The sequence below is a fragment of the Sus scrofa genome, chromosome 14 (genome assembly GCF_000003025.6).
Source record: "Sus scrofa isolate TJ Tabasco breed Duroc chromosome 14, Sscrofa11.1, whole genome shotgun sequence".
NCBI classification, from domain to species: domain Eukaryota; kingdom Metazoa; phylum Chordata; class Mammalia; order Artiodactyla; family Suidae; genus Sus; species Sus scrofa.
The window spans coordinates 41,122,116-41,146,711 of NC_010456.5; the positions used below are offsets into that span (position 1 = coordinate 41,122,116).

General features: G+C 53.4%; 1 protein-coding gene across 3 annotated transcripts in view; it reads left to right on the forward strand.

Annotated features, from left to right (window-relative positions):
• Positions 3,704–24,596, forward strand: part of TRPV4 (transient receptor potential cation channel subfamily V member 4) — a 43,764-nt gene continuing 22,871 nt past the window's right edge. The window contains exons 1-3 of one of the 3 annotated variants that reach the window (XM_021071776.1): positions 3,704–3,840; positions 20,976–21,384; positions 24,378–24,550. In XM_021071776.1, coding sequence (XP_020927435.1) covers positions 20,999–21,384; positions 24,378–24,550 — 559 coding nt within the window. In that variant the 5' untranslated portion in view covers positions 3,704–3,840; positions 20,976–20,998. 3 annotated transcript variants of the gene reach the window in all.

The following is a 24,596-nucleotide window of genomic DNA, read 5'->3' on the forward strand; positions in this document are numbered from 1 at the left end:
GGAGCTGCGGCTGCTGGCCACAGCCACAGCCATGCCAGGTCTGAACCATGTCTCTGACCTACACCACAGCTCACAGCAATGCCGGATCCTTAACCCACTGATAGTTGGGTTCGTTTCCACTGAGCCACAGCAGGAACGCCATGTCTTGTTCTTATAACCAGGGGTAGGGACAGGCGCACTAGGTATAAAGTCTCTGAGAGGCAAACCCATCTCTCTCCAGTGCCTTGCACTGATTATGGAAGGCAGCTAAGTGCAGGCCCTTGGTGCTACCCACGAACCTTCCTTAGTGGATGTGGCCGAGCCCCCCTCAGGCACTTGGCCTGCCTGTAGGCTCTAAAGGACTCTCCACCCACTTTCTTTGCTTTGTTTTTCTCTTCTCTTTTCTTGGCTGCGCCATGGCTTGCGGAAGTTCCTGGATCAGGTGTAGAACTTGTGCCACAGCAGTAACAACCCCAGGTCCTTAATCCACTGAGCCACAGGGAACTCTCTCCCCACCTGTTTTAAGGGCTTTGAAAATTTTTCGTCCCTAAGAGGAAAGGTTCTTTCTGTCAAGAATCTCTCCTCCTTCCAAGGCAGAGGCTGGAGTGTTTCACCAGCAACAAAAACAGTGAAATAAAAGCAGTCACATCCTAGCAGTGGCCCTGTTCATAGTTAGTCAAACAGTGTTTGCTGGGTGCCCTGAACACCTCATTTTTCCTATTTCCTGCTTCCCTGTGAGGCACGCCTGCGTGCTTTCAATCAACCAGTATTTTTCCCCAATTTTTCATCTGTTGTGGTAAGATACACATAACAAAATTTGCCATCGTAAGCCATTTGGAAGTATACAGTTCAGTGGCATTAAATGAATTCACGTTGTTGTGTAACCATCACCACCATCCATCTCCAGAACTCTTTTCATCTTGTAAAACCGACAGTTTGTACCCATTAAACTGTAACTCTGTTCTCCCCTCCCTACAGCTCAACCAGTATTTTATTTATTTTTTAATGATTTTAATTTTTTCCATTATTGTTGCTTTACAGTGTTCTGTCAGTTTCCTACTGTACAGCAAAGTGACCCAGTCACAAAAACATATATACATTATTTTTCACACATTATCCTCCATCGTGCTTGATCATAAGTGACTAGATATAGTTCCCAGTGCTATACAGCAGTTAACCAGTATTTTATTTATTTTATTTTTCGACCAGTATTTTATTTTATTTTATTTTATTTTTATTTTTTTTGTCTTTTGTCTTTTTGTTGTTGTTGCTATCTCTTGGGCCGCTTCCGCGGCATATGGAGGTTTCCAGGCTAGGGGTTGAATCGGAGCTGTAGCCACCGGCCTACACCAGAGCCACAGCAACGCGGGATCCGAGCCGCGTCTGCAACCTACACCACAGCTCATGGCAACGCCGGATCGTTAACCCACTGAGCAAGGGCAGGGACCGAACCCGCGACCTCATGGTTCCTAGTCGGATTCGTTAACCACTGCGCCACGACGGGAACTCCTCGACCAGTATTTTAAAAGCAACTACTAAGTGCCAGGTTCTGGCCCTGCAGCTGCACACAAGACTCCCTGGGTCCTTGCCTTGTGGAAACTGATACCCATTTTTCAGATAAGAAGACTGAGGCACTGAGTGGGAGAGGCTCTTGCTCACGGCTCCCACCTCATCAGCAGAGTTTGAACCCACAACTGGCCCAGAGGCCAGGATCTAGCCTCCAGGCCCAAGACGAATCACTTCCTTGCATGGGGGCCTCAATTGCCCAGTCTGTGAAATGGTGATCAGGAGAGAGTTGGGATAGCCACGCTGATGCTTCGGGCTCATGTCTTATCCCCTTAACTTTGACAAAGAACAAACAGCATCCTTGACCCTCCTGCTCCCTCCATTGACCCTCTACTAACCTCAGTTATCCCTGTCATTTCCTTCTTTCCTTCCTTTCTTCTCCTTCCCCTCCCCCTCTTCTCCCCCCCCCCTTTTTTTTTTGCTTTTCAGGGCCACACCCATAGCATATGGAGGTTTCCAGGCTAGGGGTCCAATTGGAGCTACAGTTGCTGGCCTACACCACAGCCACAGCAAAGGGGGATCCTTAATCTGATAAGTGGAGGCCAGGGATCAAACCTGCAACCTCATGGTTCTTAGTTGGATTTGTTTGCACTGTGCCACGACAGGAACTCCTCCCTCTTCTTCTTTTTAAAGAAGAGCCTATCTGCAGAAATGGACTCCAGAGTAGCTATGCTCATGACTCCTCTGCTCCTGAATCTGGCCCCAGCCCCAGCCTGGAAGGCCCCCAACAGATGGGCTTTCCATCAGGGAAGTTTGAGTGGCCGTGTGTTTACATTCCTCGTTACCAGACTGCTTCCTCTCTGCTCTGTTTACGATCCTGGAAACCCAGAGGGAGATGTTTTTCCTCCCCATCCCCTCATGGAGGGGCCTTTGGAGAAGCCATGCTGCCTTCCAAGCCTCAGTTTCTCACCTGTAAAGTGGGCACAGCAGTCCCTCCCTCACGACCTAATGGAAAGAAGTTTTATTTGCTATTATCCCTGCCCCCCATGCTCAGTGAGTTCATTCTTAAGGTTTATTTTTTGGTAAATGTTTCACACTGGGGGTTTGAACACATCACTTCCATTAAGTTAAGGTTCTTTGTCTCCAGCAATTCTGAAATTCCTCTTTCTAGACACTGAACAATATCCCATAGGAGCTATTTCTTCTTGAAAGCTGAGGAGGAAAGACCACTGTCTTCCCAATGGGGGGAGTCAGCTCAATTTAGTAAAAACAATAATGATAAAAAGGGAAAAGAATGTTCCTTGAACTCTGCACAGACCTTGTGCTCCCAGCATCTTCACCATGTCATGAGTGGGGACATAGCTACGCCTCACTCTACACAGGGGACACTGAGGTGCAGCAAAGGGACTGGCTGCTTAGTTGGTGAGTCACAGAGCCAGGTCTTGGGCTCAGGAAGTCCGGCTTGAGGTCTCCAACCAGTCCCAGCAGAAGTGAGCTGCCCGTCCCATGGAGGTATTCAAGTGTCTGGGGTAGAAGGTGAGAATGCAATGGTGGGGCTCACCATCACCACCCAATTTAAAAAAGCAAGAGGAGTTCCCTCGGTGGCACAACAGATGGGCAGTGTGTCTGCAATGCCAAGACGCAGGTTTGATCCCCAACCCGGCACAATGGGTTCAAGGATCCAGCACTGTCAGCAGCTGCGGCAAAGACGGATCTGATCCGTGGCCTGGGAACTCCGTATGCCTGGAGGTGGCCAAAAGAGAAAATAACCAAACAACAACAACAACAACAAAAACCACACCGTGATCATTTACTTAGTGCCAGACTCTGTACTAGGCACTGGGTAACCAGGTGAAGTTACAAGGAGCTCACCCGGATTTAGTCCTGGACCGCCCTGTCTGTAACTCAGGTGCCTCCCCTACTGGACGTGGAGCTGCCTAAGAGCCGGGACCTGCTGAAGGTCTGTCTGAATTTTCTGCTGAATGAATGAATGAATGAGCGAAGGCTTGGAGGAATCAGCGAGCGGCCCGTTAAAGGATGAGGAAGCCAGGCTGGCGAAGTCAGGAGTCCGAGATCTCTCGATTCCAGCCAGCGCCCCCTCCACTAAGCTCCTGCCCCTCAACTAGGGATGCTGAGGCCCACCTTCCAGGTGTGGAAACTGAGGCCCCGCCTCCCCCCCCTCAGGGGCGGCCTGTCCGGGCGCGAGGTGGGCGGGGTGCGCCCGGGGGCGGCGCGCGGCTGTGGAACCTGAGCCCCGGGAGGAGGGACGCGGCGACGGCGGGCGGGCACGGGGCGGCTGCCGGGTTTCAGGAAGCGCCGCGTTCTCGGGGCCACCAGCGCCGAGCCCTCCGGGAGGTGAGTGGGGCCTGAGCCTTCGGGGCGGGGAACCCGGGAGGGATGGCTCGGCTAGGACCCCGAGCGCCCCCGGGCCCATCCTGACGGCAGCGGAGAGCCGGCCTGGGGCGCGGGACCCGCAGGGGGACTCATGGGTCCTGCACCGCTTCTCTGGTCTTCGGTTTTATTACCTGTGAAATGGGCGCCCATGGTGGGCTCTGGGGTTGCTGGTCTCTGGGATGGAGGACTGGGGACCAAACGCAGGAGGCCCTGCAGCCCACCTCTGGCTCACCCCTTTTTGGGGGGCTTGAGGGAGTTGGGGGTGCTGAGGTTTGCTTTTTGCCTGGCGGAGAGACTGGGAGTCTGGAGCTTCCAAAGGCCACTTCTTGGTTACTGAGTCCCAGAGAGAAGGCCCTTCCCCCCAACCCCCCCGTGAGGCAGGATAATCTTTAACCGCCCCTTCAGCTCTGTCCTGAGGAGTCTGGGAGGGTCTCTGAGGACCTGGAGAGACCTGCCCTGCCCCACATGCCAGGTGATTCCACCCACAGGCCCCTTAATTGAGCTCCCCGCCCCCCACCTGGCCCAGGCCCAGCCAGTTTCTCTATCTGTCCTCCCCATTTTGCAGATGAGGAAACTGAGGATCAGGTGGGGGGTGTAGCCAGGTGGAATTTAAACCCAGGGCTGCTCCCTGCCTGGCGCCCAGGGGGTGTCTTGGAAGGTGGCGGGCGGGGGGTGGGGTGCTTATGGCTGCCCTGTGTCTAGAACAGGGGTTTCTGCTTGGGGCCATGGTGGGGGCGTGCAGTTGTGTGTGAGCTTTGCTCTGGGATGCTAAAACCTGCTAGAAGGTTTAAGCTTCACCACTTTATCTCTGGGGCGAGGACAGCAGGGCAACTCAGTGAAGAGGTGGCGGGGTATGAGGGTCAGGCCAGGGTCATCTGTGAGGCTAAAAGTGGGGCCAGGAGTTCCTGTCATGGTGCAGCGGAAATGAATCCGACTAGGCACCATGAAGTCTTGGTTCTATCCCTGGCTTCACTCAGTGGGTTAAGGATCCAGTGTTGCTGTGGCTGTGGTGTAGGCTGGCAGCTGTAGCTCTGATTGGACCCCTAGCCTGGGAACCTCTATATGCCACTGGTGTGGCCCTAAAAAGCAAAAAAAAAAAAAAAAAAAGTGGGGCCACTGTGGCCCTGAACCCCTGCTCTGCCACCCACTACTTTGTGACCTTGGGCTCCTCCCTTAGCTGAGGGACAGAGAGCTCATCTGCAGAATGGAGGGGGTTAGGCTGAGGGTGACTCCCAGGACCAGGGTGAGGACAGCTGACCTGTGGGGGCCCCACACGGTACCTGGGGTCCCTGCCATCTCTATGCTTGTGTTGGTGGTTGTGGCCCCAAACATCTTTTTTTTTTTTTTTTCCTCAAATGTCTTAATGGAGGGAATGAAAAAAGGTAATTGACCATTTCCACATTTCTCCAGATCATTCTTTTTGAATAATGGTGGGAACCAGAGGGGCTGGGGACTCCTCTTTCTCACCTTTATTGGTAAGTCACAGGAAGGAGGGGCTCCCCCAAACAGTAAATGGCAGTCATAGACCAGGCAGGCTCAAGGTTGTAAAAAGCAGGATGGCGTTTTATATATATATATATATATATATATTTGTTTGTTTTGTCTTTTTAGGGCCGCACCCGCGGCACATGGAGGGGTCGAATCGGAGCTGTAGCTGCCCGCCACAGCCACAGAAATGCCAGATTCAAGCTGCGTCTGTGACCTACACCACAGCTCACAGCAATGCCAGATCCTTGACCCACTGAGCGAGGCCAGGGATTGAACCTACATCCTCATGGATGCTGGTCAGATTCGTTTCACTGAGTCATGATGGGAGCTCCAGGGTGGGGTCATCTTGAAGTGAGTTTTCCCAGGTGTAGGGAATGGTCACCTGAGGAAAATGATGCGAGAGAGAGCCCTGCATTGAAGATGAGGCCTGGGATTTCCCAAGCTAAATCCAGACCAGCCGCCTTATATCCTGGCCAGGGTCTGTGGATATAAGGCGGCTCCCACCTCATCTGGTGTGAGCGGGGCTTCAGCTATTTACTCTTTTGTCCATCACACCCTCCTGAGAAGCCACCCTGGGCCAGCCCTGGGCTGGGCACTGAGGTACCTCGGACCGCAGCCTAGCCCCAGCCCCAGGGGCATGAACTGGGTGCTCCAAGGGAGCCAGTGAGATGGGAGGGAGGCTGCCCCTCCTCACGGCTGCCTCATTGGGCCTGGGATTGCCCCAGTGCCAGCTGTGGTCTCCAGGCAGGCAGTACCCACACCCAACCAGCAAGCACCCAGCAAGCAAGCATGTACAGGAGGTAATGGGAATTAGGTGTTGCCGCTGAATGGGGGTCAGGAGAGCAGGGCTGCGGGTGGCCCTGTGACAGGATGCAGGATACTCTATCAAGGTGGCGTTTCAGGTGTTCCCTTCGTGGCTCAGCGGTTAGTGAGCCTGACTGGGGTCCATGAGGATGAGGGTTTGATCCCTGGCCTCTCTCAGTGGGTTAAGGATCTGGCGTTGCCTTGAGCTGTGGTGTAGGTCGCAGATGCAGCTTGGATCTGGCATTGCTATGGCTCTGGCGTAGGCTGGCAGCTGTAGCTCCTATCAGACCCCTAGCCTGGAAACCTCCATGTGCTGCGGGTGCAGCCCTAAAAAGACAGAAAGATCTGGAAAGAGCATTCAGACAGTGGACCTGACTTCACCCTGTCACCAAGTGGTAAAACTAGGGTTTGGAGAGCTGCGAAATTGCCCCATTTGCCTAGAGTATGTAACATGAACAGGAAGGACAAGGGATCAGACAGGCAGGGGCTGGGTCAGACCCAGAAGCCCTAAAAGTCTTCCCGGCTAGGCTGGGAAGTACAGGCCGGATGTGTGGTCTGGAAAGGCCTGCAGACTGGGAGCCAGGCAGGGAGTTGGGTCCTGGAGGGGGGCCGGTTGGGGGGAGTCATCCAGGCCCAAGGCGTGAGGCCCCAGGTAGGGACGAGAGGGGGCCGGCTGGAAGGTGGAGGAGAAAGAGAAATGCGAAGGCTGTGGCCTCTGTGCCTGGCACATGGTGCTCAGTAAATCTCTGTCGCATGGTTGAGTGCCCAACCACATCCTTTTGAGAGGGCTGGAGTCCTTTGAGGTCCCTCGTGCATTCCCGGGAGGGAGGGGGCCACATGGAGCTGGTGGCTCTAACCCCCTCCCCCAGGCCCCCCCGACCCGCTCTCTACCTCAGTTTCTCGAATTTGACTCTGAGAAAGACACTCCAGGCCCCTCCCCAACTCATGCGGACCTAGGGACCAGCTCATCTTCTTGTCACATCCAGGATCTGGGGGGCCAAGGGAACATTTCATGCCAGCAGGCTCTTCTGGAATGCTCTGCATTGCCAAGCTGGGATGGAATTTACCTGTTAAAGATTAATTCAGATCTCTTGAGATACTTGTGGTCCTGGGCCCTGCAGCTGCCGCTCTGAATTCTGGGTGCAAGATTCTGTCCAGCTTCAGCTAAACCTGGGCTGCGTTAGTGGTCATTACGATGGCAGCAAGGATTTATTGAGCGATAGACCCTGAGCCAGACACTCAGTAGATTTAGATGCAAAGCTATGCTGGTACCCTCAGAGAGAGGACCTGAGGTTGGGGTGACGAAGGCACTTGCCCAGCGTTCTCTCAGCTGGCAAGGGCCAGAACTGAGATCTGACCTCCATTTATCCAGTTCTAAAACCCATGCCCTTAACTTGCAAGGTGGTCTGAACCCATCTGTGTAGACCTGGGGTCATGAGAAGACAGTCCAGAGCTTAGAGATAAGAACCTGAATTGTTCAGACAGGCCTGGGCTTCAGTCCTAGGCCCGCTGCCTTCCCTCCAGAGGAGCCTGGGCAGGTCACCTCTTTGCTCTGAGCCTCCGTTTCCTCATCTGTCAAATGGTGCTCTTCTGTCCCCTCTTTGCAAGGACAGTCCAAGGCACACGAGTGGGGCTCTGAGCACCATCTTCTTCCTCATCCTGTCCCCTGGCCTGTTCCAGGGCACGTTTTCCTCCAGCTTGTCCCCAGGGCACCCTCCGAGAGCCCCTCTGTGCCAGGTGGGTAGGTGGAAGGTAGCAGGGGCAAAGCTAGACTTGCATTTGGACAACGGTTGCTGTCTTTTCAGCTCTGAAATATTTACGGGCATTGACTGAGTGCCAGAAGCTGTCAGAGTTTCCTACTTTCTTGATTTGATGCTTAAAAACAGGGCCAAAACCTAGCTACCTGCTTCAAACCCTCACTCTCAGTGAGTTCCCTTCCTCCTTGTGCCTCAGACAGTCTCCAGAGCGATGCTGACTCTTCAGAGTGTAACCAGTGTCTCTTGCCTGACATTCACCTTGATGCTGTCAGAGCATCACCCCTACTGGAGGTGGGCGGGGCAGGACTGCTGAGTCCCATTTTACAGCTAAGGAAACTGAGACTCAGAGAAAGAAGCAGTTTGCCTAGGGATTCCCTACTGGCCTTTGGAAGAGCTGGACCTGAAAGCCAGATTCCATTGACTCTGGTCCTCTTGGGTTCCCTGAAAAGCCCAGTGGCTGGCTCAGCTTTCTTCCTGGAAAGCTGCTCGCCTCTTCCTTCTTGGGAGTATGACCCACGCCTGTTCACATCCCAGCTCAGCCACTCACTGCTGTGTGACTTCAGGAAGTGACTTAACCTCTCGGGTCCTGGGGATGCCACCTGGGGTCTGCTGGAGTTCAGAGCTCTGCCAGTTGAGGGGAGCTTGTGTTATTCTGGCTGCCACTCCTGCCCCAGCTTGGACTTGCCTTGCCTTGGGTGCCCTTGGGTCCCTGTGAGCTGTCCCCCTGGCTGAGCAGGAATGAGGAAAGGAGGCCTGGCCCTCACTTTTACTGTGACTCGTATTTCCTTCCCATCTCTGAGCCCCTTCCTGTTCATCAGCTTCCCCTTTCTGCCCTGAGCCCTACCCACTGCTGGCTGTGTGACCACAAGCAGGTCACCCCACCTCTCTGAGCCTGTTTCCTCATCCATGCGGGAGGGTCACAGACACCACGCCAGTGGCATTGGGGCCCCTCCCCACTCGCAGGTCTGCCCCAGATGAGGTCAGAGGGCGGGAAAGGCTATGGAGGGAGGTGGTGGCGTGGGGGGCAGACAGGAGGGCCATTGACCAAATGGGAATACTCTTATTTTTCTTTGAGTGGTGAGTAACGGTCGCCCCTCCCGCCCCCACCCTGCCTGCCACACAAAGCGCTCCTCAGTCTCACTGGACGCCTGTTTTTCCCTGAGGGTGGAGTGGCCTGGCTTCCATCCGGCTGACCTGGAGGGCTGACCACCTCTGGGAGAGCTCCTCAAGGGGGGTGTACGGGGCCCCACTTCCAGCATGTGTCCTGATGGGCTCCACAGGCTCGGGGTGGGGGTCCCCAGTAAGCTGGGGCCAATTGACCTCAGGCGGAACCTGTTGGCCGTTTCACTCCTGTCCCTGTGCTCCTTGGCAGAGAAGAGGGGCTCAGGAATGCCTGTGGAGGGAGCACCCTGGTGGCCTAGTGGTTAAGGACTCTGCATTGTCATTGCTGTGGTGTGCATTTGATCCCTGTCTCAGGAACTTCCACGTGCCATGGTATGCCCCCCCCCAAAAAAAAGGAATATCTGTGGACAGAGAAATGGATGAAGGAAGGAATAAGTGTGCACAACAGATGAGCCAACAAGGGCGGGGGGGCATCAGGAGAACCTGCCTACTCAGATTCAGACTTGGGCAAGTGCCCTGGTCTCTCTGAGCCTCAGTTTCTTCATCTGCAAAATGGACCCATGATAGCTGTTGCCCTCACTGGGGAAGGGGGTGAATTGAACCTCCTGGGTCAGAGAGCCCAGCATGCAGTAGGTACTCAATACATTAACTGTTGAAGGATGAGTGGGGGTGGAATTTAGCTAGCTGGTTAGTTGGGTGGAGGTTCAGCTGTGACCATCTGCCTGCCCTACGGAGAATGATTTAGCTGTCTTTGATTCATTTGTATCCATGAGTTCGTTCATTCATTAATCCATCTGTTCATTTACTCAACAAGTATGTCTTGGACATCTCTGTGCCAGTCTCACTGGCAGGCAGTGGGACTCAGTGGTGACTGGAGCAGAAGAGGTCCCTGTCGTCTGGGAGCTGTGTGTGTTCCCACCATCTGGGGTTGCCCTCTATGAGGCTCTGACACCACAGCATCCAAGCAATCCAGGGGTGGGTCCTGTGATTAACTCCCTTTTAGAAATGAGGAAACTGAGGCTCAGAGAGGTGCAGTGATCCGCCTGGGGTCGCACAGCTACTAAGTGGCAAAGCCACGATTCAAACTCTAAGTCTGTCTGTGCCAGCCTGCCCCAGGGATTCCAAGGGGTGTTGCATTAGAAGAGTGACCCCAGGGAGAGGGCTGCATAGACTCTGAACTCAGATGGGTTTGAAAGCAGATGCTTGGAATATTCCCTTCCTGTTGAGTTGTGACCTTGGCTGGGTCTCTTGGTCTCTCTGAACCTCAGTTTGCTCATCTGTGAAATGGGGCCCCTCACCTCCATTTTCCCCAGATGTGCTTTATTCATCCGAGAATGGAGACAATGATGCCCACCTTCCAGAGTTATTTTTTGGATTAAGACAGATAGAAGGGGCTGTGACAGGTACCAAGGAGGGTAGGCACTACCGCGGGCTTCCAGGCTCTCCTCTCAGCCATAATTCCAAGCAGTTAGCCAGAGACAGTAGACTACTTTTGGCACAGACTGGATGGAGGCAAGGTGGGCCGGGGCAGAGAGAGAATCTCACACCGGTTTTCTGCTGCCTGGGGCTCCCTTCCCGGGCTCCTGCCTGACCCCTCCCTTCCCTAGGTATCTGCTCTCTTCTCTGACTTGGTAACCTTGGGGCCTTGGCCTGTGGGTATGAGGGATGGAGGGCTGTGTGTAGGTCTGGGTGGGTGTCCTGTCTCCTCTGGGCCTGTCTCCCAGCTGGGGAATGGAAGGGAGATGGGAATGAGGAGGGAAGAAAACCCTTTCAGAAGGCAGCATCTCCTTCGGAGCCAGGACGTCTGGGTCCCAGCCCGGCCTCCACCCTGACATCTCCCTAGCTGTAAATTGTGGGAAGGTTAACAATGAAAAAGCAGCTGCCGTTTTTTGAACACTTACTGTGCACCAGGTGCTATCCTAGACTCTTGATCAGTGATTCAGTCATTTATCCTCCATTGTCATTCAGTCCTCACAACAGCCCTTTGTTGTAGAAGCTACCATTTTAATTAGTTTTTTGGCTGCACCTGTGGCATGTGGGCATTCCCAGGCCAGGGATCGAACCTGCACCGCAGCAGCGATCAAGCTGCTGCAGTGACACCAGATCCTTAACCTGCTGCACCATATGGGAATGCCCATCATGTTTTTGTTTTGTTTTGTTTTTGTTTTTGTTTTGTCTTTTTGCCATTTCTTGGGCCGCTCCTGCAGCATATGGAGGTTCCCAGGCTAGGGGTCGAATTGGAGCTGTAGCCGCTGGCCTACGCCAGAGCCACAGCAATGCGGGATCCAAGCCGCGTCTGCAACCTACACCATAGCTCACGGCAACTCCGGATCCTTAACCCACTGAGCAAGGCCAGGAATCGAACCTGCATCCTCAGCGGATTCTAGTTGGATTTGTTAACCACTGCGCCACGATGGGAACTCCCATCATGTTATTTTTTTTAATTTAGAACGTGAATGTACTATCCAACCAGTAATTATAAAGCAGATACAAGTTCCCCCTTCCCGGGTGGCAGTAATTATTTCCCCCATTTTACGGATGAAGAAACCGAGGCCCAGAGAGAAGTGTCTTGCCCCTGGCCACTCCACTGGGAAGTGGCAGGTGGGGAACAGAACATAGGTTGGGTGGTTTCTGAGGCGACAGAATCTTCCCTGGGGATCGTCTCTGTGCCTGTGTCTGTCCTCTGGAAGAGGGGCCGGGCTAGGGAGAAGGGGCCTCCATCCTTCTGGGCCGGAGCTGGGTAGCATCACGTTCCAAGCAGGGCTGAGTCAGAGACTTGGGGGCTGAGCTCTGATGGGAGGGCGTGAGGCAAGGGAAGAAGGAGCCGGAGCCTCCTGGGACAGGGATGTCGCATCCTTGAGCCCTTTCTATGTGCCAGCCCCTGTGCTGGAGCCTTTATGAGTGTCTAACCTCACGACATTCCACGTTGCTCTAAGGAAATTGAGGCTCAGGGAGGGGAAGTGACCTGCCTGAAGTCACCCAGCCTGGTAGTATTGAGGTATGATTCGCATGCAACTCACCCTTTGAGCGCGTGCAGTTCACTGGTTCTGTAGCGTGTTCAGAGGTATACAGACATCACCTCTGTCTCAGTACATTTTTGTCACCCCCACAGTGAACCCCATACCCATTAGCAGTCACTGTCCCCCCGACCCCCCAGCCACTGGCCGCCACTAACCTGCTTTCTCTTTCTATGGATATGTCTATTCTGGACATTTCATGGAAAGGGGATCCTCCCATGTGGCCTTTTGTGTTAAGAGGTGCAAGCTGCCTCCCTGCCTCCCAGGGGCTCCCACCCTAGGGCCAGGGACCGTGGAATTGACCGGGGGCCTGTGAGTGCTCGGAGGGGTGTTCGTGTGCATGTCAGAATCTCTCTGGCCAATAACTTGCCAAATGACCGAGTGACTGTCGTGGCCACACTGGCCTTGCCCTCTTTGAGGCCTGGTGAATCACCCTGGCCCTGCCCTGCCTGGGTGGTGTGAGCTGGAGGGGGCACCCTCCTGGGTGGGGGGACCCGGCAGGACACTGGGGCTCTGTCGGCCCCGGACAGGCAGGCACTGTGCAGCAAACAGGAAGCGGGCTGGGCCGAGACCTGCTAGGTAAACACGGGCTGGCTGGGGAAGGTGCCGGTCATGGCGGGATGATCCCTGCTGCTGCCGCCTGCCAGGCTCCGGGGAGCCTCAGGCAGCCTGGCAGACAGTGGCTTTCACTTGGCCAATGGGCTGAGCTGCCAGCGGCAGCTGCTCTGAGGTGACTGCCAGTCCCAGGCCCTGGGCGCCAACACTCTGCCCTCCCTGGAGTCATACCTTCCTTGGGCCTCAGTCTGCCTTTTCATCCCTCTCCTCCTAATAATGATAATGTAGTGACACTGATGGTGCTGGCAGTAGCCATCCACTAATCAGTGGCTACAGCTCTGATTCCACCCCTAGCCTGGAAACCTCCATATTGCCGCGGGAGCGGCCCTAGAAATGGCAAAAAGACAAGAAAAAAAAATGTATATATATATATAGGTAAGAAAACAGAGGCACAGAAGGGCCAGTGAACTTGCCCAGAGTCACACAGCTGCCCCAACCCCCAGAGGAGACCTCTCTTCCTTCACCTCCACCTTTTTCTTCTCTCTTTTTTTTTTTTTTTTCTGTCTTTTTGCTATTTCTTGGGCCGCTCCTGCGGCATATGGAAGTTCCCAGGCTAGGGGTCCAATCGGAGCTGTAGCCACCGGCCTACGCCAGAGCCACAGCAACGCGGGATCCGAGCCGCGTCTGCAACCTACACTACAGCTCACTGCAACGCCGGATGGTTAACCCACTGAACAAGGGCAGGGACCGAACCCGCAACCTCATGGATGCTAGTCGGATTCATTAACCACTGCGCCACGACGGGAACTCCTCTTTTTTTTTTTTTTTTAATGTCTTTTCGTCCTTTTAGGGATATGGAGGTTCCCAGGCGAGGGTCTAATCAGAGCTGCAGCTGCCTGCCCACACCACAGCCACACCACCACCAGATCTGAGCCTCCTCCTTGACCTACACCACGGCTCACAGCAACACCGGATCCTTAACCCACTGAGCGAGGCCAGGGATCAAACCTGCAACCTCATGGTTCCTAGTCAGATTTGTTTTCGATGTGCCACAACAGGAACTCCCCTTTTTCTTCTTAAGTCCCTGTAAAGTATCTGCTGGAGGAGTAGGTCCTGGGGCCACAAAGGTCGTAGATCGGCTTCTGCCTCTCAGGAGCTGGGCAACCCTGAAAGAGTAACTTTACCTCTCTGAGCCTCAGTTTTCTCACCTGTAAGGTGGGGAGATCTTTTCTCTCTCTTGGTACCAGCAAACCTCGGGTTGTGTACTCCTAGTCCCTTCCCCATCCACACCATCCCTTCAGGACCGATCTAGAATGAGAGGCTATTCTGGGGTCCTGCAGGAAGTGGGGGCCCCCGGATTAGGCAGAGAGCCCCCGGAAGGAGGGAGGGGGAAGTGCACTGAGTCTGTCTGGGAGCAGAACTGTCCCCTGGTCTGCCTGCCCCCCCCATCCACCCACCTCCTCACCCACTCACGAATCTTTTCTTCTTCCTACTTTTCTTCTCCTAATGTCTCAGGCCCTGCCAGTCCTCAGTGCCCCCTGCACCTTCCCAGCTCCACACCCTCAAACTCGCCCTCTCTGCTCTTTTATCCCATTCCACTTTGTCAAGCCCAAGCCTGAATACCCCTCCTCTTGCAGCCTCTCCCTGTGCCCATCAGGATCACTGTGACTTCCTCCTGCCTCCTTTCAGCACTTCAGAGGCCCTTTGCCTTATAGTTTAAGAAAGCAAATATTTACTGATGCCTGGGCATGATGCTGAGTGCTGGGGAGACAGCAGACACAAAACAGTTGCTCCTTCATGGAACTAAAATTCTAGAGGAAAAGAGAATTTGGATAAAAGAATGATATAAGTAAAGATCAACGTTTAATTGTGAAGGAGTTCCCTGGTGGCCTAGAGGTTAAGGATCTGGCATTGTCACTGCAGTGGCTTTCGGTGCTGCAATGGCATGGGTTTGAAACCTGGCCTGGAACTTCTGCATGCTGTGGGCGTGGCCAAATAAAAAAGTTTAATCATGAAAAGCATTATGAGTTCCCGTTGTGGCTCAGTGGTTAACGAATCCGACTAGCATCCATGAGGACGTGGGTTTTATCCCTGGCCTCACTCAGTGTGTTAAGGATCTGGCATTGCTGTGAGCTGTGGTGTGGGTCGCTGACTCAGCTCGGATCCTGAGTTGCTGTGGCTGTGGTGTAGGCCAGCGGCTACAGCTCCGGTTCGACTCCTAGCCTGGGAACCTCCATATGCCACGGGTGCGACCCTAAAAAGACAACAAGACCAAAAAAAAAAAAAAGAGAGACACTATAAAGGGAGGCACATGCTACTCTAAGAGTGAACACAAGGGAGCTGATTTAGACTTGGAGCGGGGAGGCAGGAAGGCTTTTCAGAGGAAGTACAGCTTCAGATGCCACCCTAAGAATGGGAGCTGGTGGAGGAAGAGCATCTCAGGCAGAGGGAACAGCCCAGGCAAAGGCCTGTGTGTGTGTGGGGGGGTGCACGGTGAGCCATCCCCCTTCTCTCCCAGACTGTGAGTTCAATGTGCTTCCCCTCTTTTATGCCTCCCTGGGTGCCCTGCACACAGGTGGGACTCAGCAAATGCCCATGAGAGTGCACTGATCTCAGCTCCCTGGAATTCTTTCCCTCTGGGGTGGAGCAACCCCTGCATGCCTAAACTTGCCCCCAGATTTAAGCAGCTTTCCTCGGCTGTGTAATCAGGAGGATGGGATTTGACAAGTACGTGCCAGGGTTTCCATGAGATCAGGCAAAGCCATGGGGTAGTGGAAAGGATGGACCCCTGCCTCCACTCTCTTCCCCGGGAACAGGGAAATGAAGCTAGAGACCTACCCCACCCCTGTGGAACCCGGGAGTCTCAGAGAGAAGACACCTGCAGTTCACCCAGTCTTGCAGTTTGCTATTTATCAAGGGCTTATCCGTGCCAGGTGCTTGACTCAATTCTTATAATCCTCACAGTGACCCAATTAAGAGCCCCAAGGGCAGGTGAGGCAAATAAGGCTCAGAGAGGCTAAGTAACTCGCTCAAGCTCACCCAGCTAATGAACAGTGCGTCTGGGAGCCAAGCCCCCATCTGTCTGACGTCAAAATGCAAGTTCTTTCCATGCCCGCCTCTCCCCGCCATGTGCCCCTTCTTCAGGGGAGGGAGTGCCCTGACTGATCCCCAGGGGTCATCAGAGCAGGATGCCTGATCTTCAGCCACATTTCTGGAGAGCCTGGTGTCTGACCCAGGCAGAGAGGAAGGAGTGGGGACCCTGGCTCAGTCCTATGCCTCCTCACCCTGCTCGGGACCCCTGCACCCCTGAACTCAGCCACCCTGAGCCTTTGCGGTCTAATGAGCTCTTTTTTTTTTTTTTTTTTTTTTTTTTTGTCTTTTGTCTTTTTGTCGTTGCTATTTCTTGGGCCGCTCCCGCGGCATATGGAGGTTCCCAGGCTAGGGGTTGAATCGGAGCTGTAGCCACCGGCCTACGCCAGAGCCACAGCAACGCGGGATCCGAGCCGCGTCTGCAACCTACACCACAGCTCACGGCAATGCCGGATCATTTAACCCACTGAGCAAGGGCAGGGACCGAACCCGCAACCTCATGGATGCTAGTCGGATTCGTTAACCACTGCGCCACGACGGGAACTCCCTAATGAGCTCTTAACGCCACCAGACATGCCTCAGCTTCTTGATTTGTCTAGCTGTTCTCTTTTCCCACCAGGTCAGCCCCAGGAGGGTAGGAATTCTTTGTCTTGCTCACTTCTATGGCCTGAGACCTGGCACATAATAGGTGCTCAATAAATATTTGTTAAATATATAGGCGAATGGTTTCTAATCCTCCTTTTTTTTTTTTTTTAATGTCTACACCTGCAGCATATGGAAGTTCCAAGGCCAGGGATTGAATTTGACTGTGACCTATGCCACAGATGTGGCAATGGCAGACCCTTTAACCCATTGCGCTGGACTGGGAATTGAACCCACACTGTCACAGCAATCTGAGCTGCTACAATCTTAACCCACTGTGCCACAGTGGGAACTCCTCTAATCTTGCTCTTTGGGCTCTAAGATTTAGATCTCTATCTGTCCTGCCACAACTGTCTGTGTGTGGACTAGGTCTATTATATGTCTATAGCTAAATATATGTAGTTTTTTTTAAGCGTTTGGGTACTTAAAACAAAAACGCTTGAAATCTGATCCACTGTGTTAAATGAATACTGTGGTGACACAGTGTGTGGGGCTGTTCACACTCTGCAAACATGTCCTTCCTTGAGCCCCTGACACACATTGCGTGCTGCCAGCTGCAAAGGCGTTCCCAGGGGCTCGCAGTGGGCACATGCGCATGTGCGCACTCACAGGGCGCATCCAGAAGAAACAGACATTTCAACGGAGAGGAGATTCTAGAGGACTCTCAGCCTCGCTTCCCGCCCTGCACCCCTCCTTCCCCTTAAGTCTGGCATGGGTTTGGTATGTGTAATAACAGCCTTCAGGGCAAATTAGAACAGGGAGTGAGGCTCCATCCCCAACCACAGAGAACCGGGCAGTGTTGGGGAGGGGATTGCCACAGAGCAGGGTGTGTGTGTGTGTGTGTATACACATGTGTATGTGCATACTGGTGTGTATACATACGGGTGGTGTGGTGTGGAAGGAGTCCAAGGTCAGTCCAGAGGCCCTCTTCAAGGCCATTCACTCTGTGTGGAATCTCCAAGCCTCAGTTTCTTCAGCTGTAAAACGGGTGCAGTAACCCAGCTTTGCTCACCAGACTGGCAGATTCACTAAGGGGGAGAGGGGTGCGAGCGGGGTAGGGGTGGGGGGCGTCTGGTGAATGTTAACAGGAGCTGTGAATACCAGGCTACAGTAGTGCCACGTGTGTGTGCCAGGGTGGGGGGAGGGGGTGGAGGACAGGTAAACTGGGACCGTATCATAATTAAAGCATTTATCAAGCGCTTACTGGTTACCCAAGAGATAACTGCCCGTTACCGCAGCCCTATGGGATGGAAGCTGTTTTGCAAGCCTTATTTTATGGGTGGGGAGAACTAGGCTCTGAGAGGTTAACATGGGCTGGTAGATTCCCCCCGAGGCTGTTGTGCACCTTGAACAAGATACTGTAAAGGTTTGGCATGATACCTGGTCCCCGTCAACTGAGGGGTTAGGGTGATACACAGCCAACTGCCCGGATATGAATCCTGGCTCTTTCACCAACGTGCTGAATGGCCTCGGGCAAGTCACTTAACTTTTCTGAGCCTCAGTATCCTTACCTGTGAGTTGAGAATTAAAGCACCTGCCTCCAGGGCAGGTTTCTCATCCCCAGTACAATCGGATTTTCAGGCTGGGTCATTCCTTGTGGTGGGGACTGTCCTGGGCATTGTAGGATGTTGGATGGCATCCCTAGCCTTGACCCACTAGATGCCAGTAGCACAATGTGACAACCAAACATGTCTCCAGACATTGCAGAGTGTCCGTGGGGCACAGTATGGCCCCCTGCTGAGAACCGAGGATCTAGGGTTGCAGTGAGGACCCAGTGAGAGTGTGTGAAACACCTGGGCCCACAACGTTATCACGATAATGATGGGGTTTATTTCATAATTATAACTTCACCATAATTAATATGCTAATATTGATCCCTGTGTGCCTTGTGAAGCCTATGAGCTGTGAGTGAGTGGCTGAGGAGGATTTGAACCTGTGGCTGGGCTGACTCCAGATCCCCTATTGTGGAGCCCCCAGAAACCCTGGATGCTGTCTGGGTTGGGATTTCTTAAGGGAGGGGGTGCAGTCACAGTGGGGTTTGGAGGGGCCCTCCCAGCTGCCTCCTCTGGCCCCCACCTGAGTTGGGGGGTATCCTGCTCCATGCAGTGACGGGTGCCTTGGGAAGGGGTGCAGTTATTGGGGAGGTGTTGACAGCAAAAGCCCATGCCCAATTCCTCCTCTTCCCCTTACCGTGGGGTCCCCAGTAAGATGAACAGAACTGGACACCCCCTCCTCACCTCAGCACACCCCTATCCCTGCATCACAAAGCCCAGGCTCACGATGCTGCCACTAGGGGTCTCCCTCTCCCACCTGGCAAGTGGATGGGGGCTAATGTCCCCTGAGGTCCTACTAGATGTGGCACCGAGTAGGTGCTTCAAATTACTGAGGTCTTTGCCATCTCCCAAGAATTCTAGGAGGAGGTGGGATTATCCTGGTTTTCCAGGTGGGGAAACAGGCTCAGAGAGAGAAAGTGACTTGCCCAAGATCACACAGCTGCTAATTAAACAGGACTAAGACAGGAACCAGGTTTATCTGATTTCAGCATCAGTACTCCTGGCCCTTCCTTCCTCCTTTGATTATAATCATCGACAGCCCCTAACTTAATGTTTGGGTAGATCCTGGACACGCTGATCTCATTGAATTCTTCCTGCAAATGTATGAAAAACTACTCCCTGTACCTATTTTACAGCTGAGGAAACCAAGGCTTGGGTAGCTCAAATGACTTTTTCAAGGTCATGCTGCAGGTAAATAGCAGAGCTCAATTTAGAACTCAAGGCTAAAGACTCTAAAATCCAGGCCGTCCCTCCCTGCTGGTGCCTAGAGGAGGCCAGCCCCTGGCCGGAGCTCTGACCCTCTGTGTGCCCTGCTGTTCCCGCCAAGAGAGGCCTCTGGCAGTGCCCTAGCCTTCCCTCCTGGTAGCCACAAAACAAACAAGGTGGGAACCAATCTTTATTTTTTCTTCTGCTAATGCGCAGGGAGGGAGAGGCAGAGAAAAAGAGGGCTTTTCAGACTTTTCCCTGCAGCCCGGGTGGGATGGTAGGAGTTCCAGGAAACTCGCCCTTGGTGCTCAGCCCTCCCAGTGGTGTGCTGGGGAAGGTAGGGGCTGACAGCTAGCCAGCCAGCAGGGCCTCGCCCCTCCCTTGTCCTTGCTCCTGTCTAAACACTGGGCCTGGGAGCCAGAGTGCTGGGTTCAAGTCCACCTCTTCTCCTAACAAGATGGGTGACTTCCCTTCTTTTTTTTTTTTTTCTTTTCTCTTTTGGCTGCCCTGCGCACATGGATTTCCTGGGCCAGAGATCAGATCCGAGCCGCAGTTGCGACCTAAGCCCCAGCTGTGGCAACACCTGATCCCTAACCCACTGTGCCAGGCCGGGGATGGAACCTGAGTCCCAACCCTCCCAAGACACCGCTGATCCCATTGCACCACAGCGGGAATTCCCGACTTCCCCTCTTCAAGCTCCATTTTCCTCATCTGTGAAATGGGAACACATAATACCTTTGTCAGCAGGTCATTTGTCCATGGGGTGCCTTCCCGGGTGCGGGGGACAGTGCAGGAGTGAACAAGACAGATGCATTCCCTGTCTCTTGGGGCTCACAGCCCGGAAATTGACTAATCCCTCCAAGAAATGGTCAAGGAGGGCTTCCCAGAGGAAGGGACACAGGTTGGGAACACAGGTGGGTAGGCATTAACCAGGCAAAGAGGGAAGGAAAGGGCTCTGTGCTTGGCACTGGGAGGAGCAGGGTTTGTGCGCTGCAGGAAGGTAACTAAGGCCTTAGAACCTTGGTTTCCCATTCCATGAAATGGGGTCATAATGATGGTGCTGGGAAATTGAGGGCTGCTGGCTCCCCCAGTGGGGTTCACATAGTATTTTCTGAGCATCTCCGGTGCCTGAAGCATGTATTTAGTGGTTCTGTTTTAGTAGGTGTGGCCAGCACCATACTGGCCACTGGCATGTGTGCTCTGCTTCAGCACCCCCATTTCACGGGTGAGGAAACTGAGGCTGTGAACCATGGATGTCACATGATTGCTAAAGGCGGAGCTTGGGGAGTTCCCATTGTGGCACAGCTAGTATCCGTGAGGATACAGGTTTGATCCCTGGCCCCGCTCAGTGGGTTAAGGATCCCATGTTGCCATGGGCTGTGGTGTAGATCACAGATGCAGCTCAGATCTGGCGTTGCTGTGGCTGTGGTGTAGGCTGGCAGCTGCAACTCCGATTCAACCCCCTAGCCTGAGAACTTCCCTTTGCCACACCTGCAGCCCTAAAAATAAATAAATGCGGAGCTTGGATTTGAACCCTGACCTGGGGGCTCCAAAGCTGGTTTTATTGGCCATGAGGAAGCCCCAGGCTCCAGGTTTGGGGACCCAGTGTGACTCGGAGGCCCTTCCTTCTCCAGCTAGTGTCTAGCGCAGCAGGATGCAAGGAAGACTGGTGTTTCCAGGTCCCTGAAAGAGGCTCCTGTTGCAGCTCCTGCCGGGGGCTGGCAGCCAACCACATCTGGGAGTGGCCACCCTGTACCCCGTCATTACAACCGTGGCTTTGAAGCAGCTGGCAGCAATGCTGTTTGCCCACGTGGGAGGGGGCTTCCTGGAGCCGGCCTGACTCCCCTCCCGTTCCCTTGCAGGCTGAGCAGTACGGACAGGCAGCATGGTGGAGCCCAGCGAAGGTCCCCGTACAGGGCCTGGGGAGGTGGCCGAGCCCCCTGGGGATGAGAGTGGCACACCCGGTGGGGAGGCCTTCCCCCTCTCTTCGCTGGCCAACCTGTTTGAAGGGGAGGATGGCTCCCCCTCTCCCTCGCTGGCTGATCCTGGTCGCCCTACCGGCCCAGGCGATGGGCGACCAAACCTGCGCATGAAGTTCCAGGGTGCCTTCCGCAAGGGGGTGCCCAACCCCATTGACCTGCTGGAGTCCACCCTGTATGAGTCCTCAGTGGTGCCCGGGCCCAAGAAGGCGCCCATGGACTCACTCTTTGACTATGGCACCTATCGTCACCACCCCAGTGACAACAAGCGGTGGAGGAGGAAGGTCATAGAGTGAGTATTGCTGGCTGCCTGGCCAAGGGTCTCCTCCTCTGTATGGAATCTTTCTATCCATCCATCCACCTATTTGTCTACTTTTCCATATATTTGTCTCTTCATCCATCCATCCTTCCATCTATCCATACATCTATCCATTCATCTATTTATCCACCTGTTCGTTCATCCATCCATCCACCTATATGTCCATCTTTTTATATACCTGTTTATCCATCCATCCATCCACCTATTTGTCTACTTTTCCATATACTTGTCTCTTCATCCATCCATCCTTCCATCTATCCATCCCTCCATTTGTCCACCTGTCCATATACATGTCTCTTCATCCATCTATCCTTCCATCTATCCATACATCTATCCATCCACCCATTTGTCTACCTATTCGTTCATCCATCCATCCACCTATCCAACTTTTTATACAATTGTCTATTCATTCATCTATCTATCTGCTCATCCATCCATCCACCCACCCATCCATCCCTCCATTTGTCCACCTGTCCATGTACTCGTTCGTCTCTTCATCCATCCATCCTTCCATCTATCTATCCACCCAACATCTCATTCAAGTACCTAAATACCCATCTATCCACCTGTCATCTACCTGTCTATCCATTCGCCCATACAACCAACCTTCCATTTATCCATCATTTACTGACCCAAACATCCATCCATCCTCCCATGTACCCACTGTTTCTATTCATGCAGCCAGTCAGCTATCAAACTCTTCATAATTCATTTATTTCATTTCCATGTCTTTCATTCTTTCTCCTTCTCTGATCAGCAGCCCATCTTTCCATCTGTCCATCTGCTTGTCCAGTCCATCCATCCATCACACTTATTCAAATATCTATCTACTCATCCATCTGTCTGCTGTCTGTCCAGCTAGCCATCCATGAAAACTCCCAAGAACCCCTCTCAGGCCTCTGTGTGTGTTTGGAGGACAGTCTTAGAGTATGAAGCTGTCCCGTTGTCACCTAGTCCTCCTCATTCCCCTTGCTGATCACAGACTCTTTTCACCTTGGATTTACCCTTGGGCCCTTGGATGAAGCCCATTCCCCTCCTGAATCCTTGCTTGATCAGGAACTGTCTGCTTTATTTATTCACCAAGTCAATCCATGAATGTTTCTTGAGCACCCAGCACACATGCCTGCTAGGGAGGGTTGGCCCTGGGGCTTCAGGGCTGAGCCAGACTAGCTGCTACCCCTATTAAGTTTAGACACTGAGTAGCCTTCTCTGGCACCTTCAGTTTGGAGGGTGAGACAGCTGATAAACAAGCGAATAGATGATTCACTTTGCAGGAGGTGCTGCAGTGGGAGAGGGAGCCTATACAGGAAAGGTAGTCCAGGAGGGCGTCCTGGAGGAGCCAACATTTAAACTCAAAGCTGAGGGGTACAAAAAGACAACCACATGGTTTGGGGAGGGGGGGCGTATTCCACATGGAGAGAAGTGCACATACGAGGGCCCAAGGCTAGAGAGGCTCGAAGAAACAGGGCCGCACAGTCCGCACACTGTGCTGGACAAACTGTATAACCTCCACTCAGGTGGAAACAGGCCCAGGGTAGCAAAGTGCCCCAGTGTCCCATCCCTCCAAGGTCCCATTGGAAGCTGGTGGGCTTTGTGTCTCCCTTTCCCCTCCCTCAGCCCCCCTTCCTCAAGCCCTTATCCCCAACCCTCTCCTGGACAACCAGGGCTAATGGCTTTGGAGGGACTGTGGAGGAGCTGGGACGTGGCTGAGTGGCTGAGGTCCTCAGAAACCCCAAAAGTGTTCTTTTCATTTCATTTTTTGGCGCAAAGTTTACAGTTCAGGAGTAGATAAAATGGGGGCAGCCCAGGTGCCCTCATTCAGGGGTTATACCAGCCTATGTGCCCCCAGTGTCAGAAAGCCCCTCTTCTCGACCTCCGCCTCCCCTCCTCCCATGCCCCATTGCTGGGGGCCCTGTCTCAGGATGGAAAGTCTGAGGCTGGAGCCCCACAGAGGGAGAGTGGTTGTCCCTTCCCTGGGCTAGCCCTGAAGCCGCACCTCTGTGTCCCCTTCCCCTGCAGTCCCACCTCCTCTCTGTCAGGGTTTGCTCCCGTCCCTTCTCCTCTGCTCCATCCCCAGATTTGCCACTTTCTCCTCTCCTGTCTTCATTTCAGATTCTTCCTGTGCCCCTATATGTGCCCGGCACTGAGTGGGTGAGGCCCATGGCACAGGGGGTCCCTGCCCCTAAGGTGCCCCTGGGCTGGTGCCGCTCTCAAAACCTCACACACAGCTGGTGTCCAATTAATGTTTATTGAATGACTAAATGAATGTCTTTTTTCCTCTCTCTTTCCATCGTTTCCCCCCTCCTCCAGTCCGCTCTGACTCGTTCTTTCTCCACCTATCTTCTAGCTCAACATTTCTCCCACACACACAGTGGGTGCTAAACAATAACAGGAATATCAGCTAATGTCTATTGGCTGTCTACTCTGGTAAGGCCTTGAACACTTTATGTGCTTGGCCTCATTTGTCTCAAATGTTTGTTGAATGAATAAATTAGTGAGTGAATGATTGAATAAATGATAGAACTGCTTCATCTGTTAGTCTAGTGTTCCTCCTTTATTTTCTTACTTCCTTTGTCTCTTCCAGTCTCTGGCTTATTAGTTCTCAGTAAATGACAAATGGATGGATGGATGGATGGGTAGAAGGGTGGGTGGATGGATGGGTGGATGGATGGATGGATGGATGGATGGATAGGAGGGTGGGTGAGTGGATGGGTGGGTGGTGGATGGATGGGTAGATCATCAATGGACAGATGGGGGGCTTGTGTGTTTCTTCCTGTCTGTCTCTACCCAAGGTCCTAGGTAGGATTTGTTGGCATAAAACATTCCTTTGTGTCTCCAGATGTCCCTCTCCCCTCAGTCTGGTCCCTCCCTAGCTGTGCCTCCCCAGTTCTTAGGTCCTAAGCCTAGAGACAGTGGGGTGGGCAGGAGATGAGCCCTCTTATTAGCCTACTTCCTCCTCCCTCTAGGAAGCAGCCGCAGAGCCCCAAAGCTCCTGCCCCCCAGCCGCCCCCCATCCTCAAAGTCTTCAACCGGCCTATCCTCTTTGACATCGTGTCTCGGGGCTCCACCACTGACCTGGATGGGCTGCTCCCCTTCTTGCTGACCCACAAGAAGCGTCTGACTGACGAAGAGTTCCGAGGTGAGCACCTGGGCAGGAATAGCAGACGGGCTAGCTGGGGATTGCG